This window comes from Stenella coeruleoalba (assembly GCF_951394435.1).
Source record: "Stenella coeruleoalba genome assembly, chromosome: 16".
Classification (NCBI taxonomy): domain Eukaryota; kingdom Metazoa; phylum Chordata; class Mammalia; order Artiodactyla; family Delphinidae; genus Stenella; species Stenella coeruleoalba.
Genome location: NC_137162.1, coordinates 25,914,490 through 25,922,493, shown reverse-complemented (window position 1 = coordinate 25,922,493; position 8,004 = coordinate 25,914,490). Strand labels below are relative to the sequence as shown.

The 8,004-nt window shown below is 46.8% G+C and overlaps 1 protein-coding gene across 2 annotated transcripts in view; it reads right to left on the bottom strand.

The window, feature by feature from the left end:
• Positions 1-444: 444 nt before the first annotated feature.
• Positions 445-8,004, bottom strand: part of ARL3 (ARF like GTPase 3) — a 32,834-nt gene continuing 25,274 nt past the window's right edge. For both annotated transcript variants that reach the window (XM_079900900.1, XM_079900901.1), the window contains exon 6: positions 445-724. In XM_079900900.1, the coding sequence (XP_079757026.1) occupies positions 677-724 (48 nt within the window). In that variant the 3' untranslated portion in view covers positions 445-676. The remainder of the gene's footprint in view (positions 725-8,004) is intronic.

Here is an 8,004-nt window from a genome sequence, read left to right as displayed (position 1 = left end):
GGCTGGGGACGGGGTATGTTTCTGTGGTGCGTTGTTTGCAAGAAAGGCTTTTTTTTCCTTTCCAAAGGGTGAGGATTACATACAGTCTCCTACCTGCATGACAAGATGGTTTAATCATCTGCTATTCACGCTTCACCCCCCCAAGCCCAGCAGCTCCCCACCCAGACAGGCTGCAACCCTGGCTCAGTGGATGATGGTAAAAATCACTGACCAGCACCATCAAACACTGTCTTGGTTTCAACACCATGGGGGAATGTAAGGACAGGTCAGGAAATGAATGACCGCAGCCTAAGCTGCTTCTTCCTCTTCCTCTCCCCAGCATCCCCCCTTTTTTTTGAAAGAAAAAAGCCCACTGGAATTGCCTAAACTGCAATGCAATCTCTTGCTCATTTAAAAGATCTCATTTTCTAATCATGTGCTTTGAGACATTTAATACTATTTCAATTATGCAGAGGAAATAATATAATTCCTTTATTTGAAAAATGATACTGAACCTCAGAGATCATGTTAAAACTACTGCTAGAATGGGGATTCTTTTTAAACTGTGTTGTTCCCTCTCTTCACACAGCTGTAGCTGTACACAGATGGAAAAACATTTGGTCAGAAAGCAGCAAATTAGTGTTTTTCAGGACAGAATTCAGCTCCCGCAGCTCCTGCGTCTCCATGCGTCAAGATTTTATTTCTTCTTTGCATTGACGTTTTTGCAGACCCAGTTCATGCCGTCCTTTGAGGGAAATGGTCAGAGAGAGGCAGCGTTAGTTGTAAGAAAGGCACCACACACTCTAGCCCCAGAGGGGAGAGGGCGAGGGTCCTGGGTCCTCCCTCCTCAACCACCAGCTCAATGGAGCTTGCCTTCCCCAGGGGCCCACCTGGGTGACCAGGGACAGTGACCTCCTGGGGAGGAGGAGGGAGGCCTCTGAGAGCACAGGAGGGAGAAGGGAGGGGGAATGTCCAGAGCCCGAACTTGAGATGGGTCCTCAGGAACTCCCTCTGAAAAAATAAACACATCTGCCTGGATCCAAGGCCTGATTGAGGAGCTATCAGGACAGATTCCAGCCATTTTTGGCTTTTTCTAAAAGCTGACCTTTGCTAGGGCATTAAATTCAATAAGCCACCTTTCTGGTGCCCGGTGTGTTTACAGTGTGGCAGTGTACACTTGCGCTAAATTAAATTTCTTTTTGGAAAAACAAACCAACTGCAGTGCATGTTACTAGACACACACTGGGGCAATGTGCATTTATTTCTCTTCGCACAGCACCAGGGAAGGTTTAAAGGGGCCTGGCCTGGTTCTTGCGGCTTTAAGCGCTACCAAGCAGAGGGACTGGGGAGAAGGTTCCCTTAAATGCACAGCGACCTTGAAAGTGTCCTCTCTTAGAAGGCTGGAGGACAGAGGTAAAAACCACACAATACCTACAGCCACTTGGCAGGTGGCATGATATCTCGTGGATGCCAGGCCCGCCAGAGATGACCTATTTCTCAACGCCCTTTGCAGCCATCCCTGAATGCTCACCCTTTCCCCAGAGTCTCTCTGACCCCCAGGGGTGTGCAGAGGTCTCAGAAGCCCAGAACAAAATCAAACGAGGCTTCTGCAACGCACCGCACCCCTTTCCCCTGCATGTGTCACACGTGCACATCTCAGGGCATACATGACATTCAGAGCCCTGCATTTCCTATGACCAGGGAGCTAGCTGTTGAACCTGAACAGCTGAGACAGCTTAAAGTAATAAACATCAGCTGACACCCTTGGCCATTAGGAGCATTAATCCCATAAACAATACATCACTTCAAAACAACCAGCAGGCATCCTATCTCCTGGCTAATCTGACCATAACCTGAATTTACAGTGATTAAAACTCTGCCAGTTGCCATCGGAGCACTTGGGTGGGAGAATCAGATAATCTGATGGCTGTCCCAGAGCATACCTTAGGGCATGTGCCAAGAAGAGGCTGGCCACAGCTGAAGGCACAAAGGTGGACAGCACCTGGCAGCAGTGGGGATGAGGGTGGGGGAACGCCGAGGTGGGAGAAGGTGGACTCCGAATGCATCTCCGATTACAACTGGGTCAGCTACTTACTCTGAAAAGCTGAGGCCAATTTTAAGACCATTTTATGAAAAGGAATAATTTAAAGAGAAGCATGTTTAATTTTAGGAGCTAATTGGTTTCCAGGAAAAAAAAAAAAAGATCACCTGCCAGGAGACAAAAAAGATTTTACAAATAAAAGAGGGATGAATAAGATAAGCATCTTCCCTTTGCATTCGAAGCTGAATAGCTCAGCACTTACGTAGCACTTTCCATTTTCAGGAACCCGCACAAACACCATCAAAGGTGCGTACCTCAATATTTCCTCCTCTGTAGAGACTTGCAACGTTTTATCAAATCATCTTCTCAGAGAAATCAAGAACAGTGTTCCCACACTATACGAATACCATTTTCCCTCTTGTTTTACGGCTGATTATAGAGGGGGGTGGGTTTCTTTTACTGCATGTAACTCAACATGAACGCACTCAAAGAGATAGGAAAAATATTTACTCAGCTGCAGGAACCCAAAGCAGAACATGGAGGGTGAGGGGCAGTTTTCTCCTGGGTATCTGTTATGGAGGCAGAGGGAATTTAAATGGGGGAGCCCTGCCGAGGGGCAGTGTCCTCCAGATGTATGTGAGGGCCCGCGGTGACAAAACCCTTCCAGCCACAGTCCTGCCAGCAGAGGGCGCTCAGAGGTCGGGCCCCACCAGCTGACCCGATGGCCCCGGGGCTTTGCAGCTGCGCCTGCAACCCGGAGTGTGGGAAGCCTAGGAGACTTAAGCTGCTCTGGCTCGGGAAGGCCACCCTGATCTGGTGTCTGGAGGCTGGGGATTGTGCCTTTCCTGTCATTACCTAGAGGAGAACCTGAGCTGGAGGTGGCGGTGTTGGGGAGGCAACAGTCAATGACGATGATAGCTCTTCAATAAAAATCAGGCACAAGCTGTGCCAGGGTGCCCACTGGCAAGGAAAGACTCCTGAGGGAAGGGTCCACGCCAGGCTGGCTTGAGGTGGTGTTTACAGAACTTAGCATGGTGGTGGCCACACACTTAATTTATATCTTTTAAATTAATCCTTGTAACAACACTGTGAAGTAGGTACTCATGGATGAGGAAATGGGGGCACAGAAGAGTGCGTGGCAGAGGCAGGCTGTGAACCCAGGCAATCTAGCCCCGGCATCTGCTCTCGATGACCCTTTCTCAATGACCGCGGGCAACTGCTCGGGGAGGAGCTCTGCCTCAGGCTTAGAGAGAAGCTGGGGCTCAAGTTGGCAGAGGGAGCAATTCCAGTTTTTTCTTCGTTATGACTTCCAGCTGAATACAGGGGCATGAGACAGAACAGCCCTACCCAAGCACCCTGCGTGGCTTTGCTGCAGCTCTGAAGGTGCCAGAGGCTGTTTCTGGCCACTCAGCTCTCAGGATTCCCGGGCTGCCAGGTATCGGTGCGTGTGGAATCCCACGTGTTTACCTCGCTCCCCATGTATTAACTCTCCGCAAGCCTGCCACCTCCAGCAGGATCTGTCTCTTTAGAGACGACATCATTGCAAGAGGAGGACCCTTCTGCTTCTCATGCTTAAATCAGCAGCCACGGCACTCTGGCCTTAATCTGAAAAGGCTTTGATTTTTTAAAAACAGATGACTGGGGCTTCCGTGGTTAAGAATCCGCCTGCCAATGTAGGGGACACGGGTTCGAGCCCTGGTCCGGGAAGATCCCACATGCCGCAGAGCAACTAAGCCCATTCGCCACAACTACTGAGCCTGTGCTCTAGAGCCCACGAGTCACAACTACTGAAGCCCGCACACCTAGAGCCTGTGCTCCGCAACAAGAGAAGCCACTGCAGTGAGAAGCCCGTGCACCACAACCAAGAGTAGACCCCGCTCGCCGCAACTAGAGAAAGCCCACATGCAGCAACGAAGACCCAACGCAGCCAAAAATAAATAAATTAATTAAAAAACCCCCAAAAAACAGATGACTGAGAAAAGGTGATCATTTACTTGAAGTAGGTTACTGCTCTGCCTCCAAAGAAGGAAATGAACTCATAGGTTCGTTTAATGGTTGAAACTTTATTGTCAAAAACTGGTTTGACCAAATTTCTGCGTACTGGATCTTCCTCACGCTTCCTCACTACTTATGCCATAAGGTTGTCAGGTTGTGCTGACAACCTTATGGCATAAGTAGTCCTCCCTTTCGTCCTCCACCGCACCTCCCCTGGCCAACCTCGCTGAAACTGAATTTGAATTGATTAGCTTCAATTCAATACCAGAGACTAAGGAGAGACACTGAACCTCAAATACTGAGCTTTGTTTGGCCTTCGGGAGAGGAAATACATTTTACCATGTCATGATATTATTCCCTACTAACTGCTGGGAAAAATATAAGGCGGCCCCTAACCATATGGGTGAAAACCTACTGATCACAGATCTCTCCGTTTCGGGATTAAAGGCATGATGCCCTTTCTATGGGAAGAGTGGTCTCCGACTGCACTCCTCTTTTTTTTTTTAACATCTTTATTGGAGTATAATTGCTTTACAGTGGTGTGTCAGTTTCTGCTTTATAACAAAGTGAATCAGCTATATGTATACATATATCCCCATATGTCCTCCCTCTTGCGACTCCCTCCCTCTCTCCCTATCCCACCCCTCTAGGTGGTCACAAAGCACGAGCTGATCTCCCTGTGCTATGTGGCTGCTTCCCAGTAGCTATGTATTTTACATTTGGTAGTGTATATATGTCAATGCCACTCTCTCACTTCGTCCCAGCTTACCCTTATCCCTCCCCGCGTCCTCAAGTCCATTCTCTACATCTGTGTCTTTATTCCTGTCCTGCCCCTAGGTCCTTCAGAACAATTTTTTTTTTTTTTAGATTCCATATATATATGTTAGCATACGGTATTTGTTTTTCTCTTTCTGACTTACTTCACTCTGTATGACAGACTCTAGGTCCATCCAGCTCACTGCACTTCTCTTAATTTGATCTCTTTGCAATGCATCCATCACTGCTTGATGGTTGGAACTGAGCAGTGGCAGCCATGGTTGGGTGGGCCTGGTTTTTAATGCCATGAGGACTACACGGTCACATCAGTAATTGCTTTAAGACGACAGAGCTCAGACCCTTGCTGAGCAATGCAGCCTATCCCATTGTGCCACTGGGCCCCCAGGGTCAAGGAGCAGCTGGAAGTAGCATACATAAAATATTGCTTGCTATTAATACTTTTTCTGGTGACAAAGGGCACTGCACCAGAGAGGCAGCAGAATCGCATGTCCCAAGCTTGCTTCCTTAGTCTACAGAGACATCTGAAAATTTAAAAATAAACCTGAGGTCTGACTTGCAGATAAGCAGTCCCATACACACTGGGAGTTGAAAATGACTGATTCAGGCCTAGAAAGAAGTTGTAAATGTCATTTAAAAAATATATTGAAATTCTGTTGGCATATTAAGGGGAAGGCCCCCTGGATCAAGGAAAAAGAAACAAAAACAAGAACCTGGGCTAGTGAATGTTTACTGTTCACCTGCAAGGCGCTCTGAAGGACAGCTCACATGTCAGGGCTCAGACTGCTAGAGGCCCCTTCTGTGTAGGTGAGACCTCTGTGAGCCGGATCATGGCTCCTGCTTGGTGAAGGAAGACAAGGAATGTGGAAGCGATGTGAAAAGAAGGGATGAGCATGAGGTAGGGGCATGGAGAGCAATACCCAGGAGAATCTTCTGCTAGCTCAAAGCTACTGGTGTAGGCATGTCTCTGTTATGACTAAGGTTAGAGACCAGGTTGAAACTGCTGATCTCTGCTTTGAAAGGAAATTCCAATGCAGTATAATTTTAATTAAACACACACACACACACACACACACACACACACAAAATGTTCTAGGGAGGAAATGTCTTCAAGCACCTGAAACTACAACAGCCAAGGAAAGCTGTGGTTTGGGGTTCACATTCAGGTCTGCAGGTGGAAGAGGGATTGATTTCTCTATATCTTTCTCTGGCTCTAAGCCAGATCTTTGTTCACTATTTTCCAGACACCCAGGGAAAAGAAGAGAAGAGTCCCAGGCTAGATGTTGTGCACTAGGAGAGGCCCTAGCAACCCTGGCCCAGCCCCAGGGTGCAGAGGGAGGCCGCTCCATGTCTGCAAGGCAGTCTGCCTGCAGGGGCTGCAGGTTTTCCCTCCCAAACATTGTTCAGTTTCTCCTCTTTCTGCCTTCATCTGCTTGACATAACTGGGTCTCCTCTGATCACTCCCCTGGACTATGGGGCTCTCCATAGCCCAGAGTTTCCAAGATTGATGTTCTCCTTCAGCTTTTAGTGCCGTTTACCTATGCTCTGCTCTTGATAGTTTCCCGTGAAAACTTGCTTTAATAACATGATGGGCTGCCTCCTCATCGCCATTAGTCAGGCAAAGAAAGACCTGTTCCAAACTCTTTTGAAGCCCTCAAAAGCCGATTTCCACACCCAGAGCAAGGGATTGCCTGTCCTTGTAAAGACTGCATGTATTTGCCATCAGAATATCAGGTAGAACAAGAACGTGAAATCCACCCCAGGAATCACTAACTTCCATAATGTCAAATCATATGTTTAAGCTACTTGGCTAAGGAGAAGTGATCTCCCTGCCCGACTACCCCAGAGGGCATAGCTCCCCACCTAGTGGATCTGTTCCCTTGACTCACCCACTGGATGGTTATTTATCAGTAGAGGACATGTCTCTCAAATGCATTTTGATTAAACACAATGTAAATAGAGACACTGTCTGTAAACATCTGAAACAGTAACAGAAATTCCAGGTCTTTTTTTTTAACCTTTGTACGTTTTCTTTCAGGGTCATTAGGGCTGTGGTGCCAGATACCTGACCCACTTCACATCTGATCATTTTAGCAGCTCTGCCCATTACTGACCAGCTTTCAGCGGGTAGTGGGTGGGGAGGGTGGAATGGGAGGATGAAATAGGAATTTAGGGAATTTCAGGAAATTTTTACACAGAATCTCTGAAAGTGACATTTTTCTAGTGAAGTCTTTCATTTTTAAGAATAGTTAAAGCCTTAATTAACAAGAATCTTTAAAAGGCCTGCTCCTGAACTAAGCAATGCAGGGAAAGAATTCCACCTAAGTGACTCTTTTTAAAATGAAAACCAAGAAACTTGGTTTCTTGAGTGGGCAAGAGCTTAGGTCAAAGGTATTACCTGAGAGGGACATGGTCAATCAGTGCCTCACAATGAAAAGTGTTTCCACGACCTTTCTCCAGTCCTCAAAGGTTACCATTAAAGGACAACAGACAGCAGACTCCCTTCTTAATTAACATTTTTATTAAATAACCCGTTTCAAATAATGGCTAAATTCTCTAAATTTATATCATTCTATTAACCATAATCTAATCTCATTAACCTTGAAATCCCAGTCTTAACTACCCAATTCTATACACCATGGTACTATCTACTAAACTAATTAAGTGACCTTCAAACTATTTCTTCTCCATACAAAACCATGATTTTTCTTGTTCACATTTCTTTACTGGATCTCTCATGATATCATTTCCTGTGAACCTGGTTGCTGAGGTCCCTGATCTGGGAAGAACTTTCTAACAAGATCAAACCATACAGGACTGTCTCACTTGATTCCTGCCTGCCCCCACCCTCTGTCTGTCTGGTAGCTCACAGCCTCTTTTTTGGCCCAAAGATCCTGTGATATAAAGGGAACTTCATTTCTATGGCAGGTCAACAGCTGGCAACAAGGAGTCTGTCCTTGTCATCTCTGCCTGGCCGAGCGGGAAGGGTGGGGACTGGAAAGACAATGACCAGAGCTCCCTCCCAACTCCACGCTCCTCTGAGGAAGCACCCTTGACTTGAATGCCATTCCTCTAAAGAGATGACCCTAGTCCCTCCTTTTTATATCCCTAAGGCTGGCTGAAGAAACAAGAGCCTCACTGTTAATTCCAGCTTTGCTTTTTCTTCCTTTTGACACTCTGGCCACGAGTGAAAAAAGATAATAGAGCTGTCAATT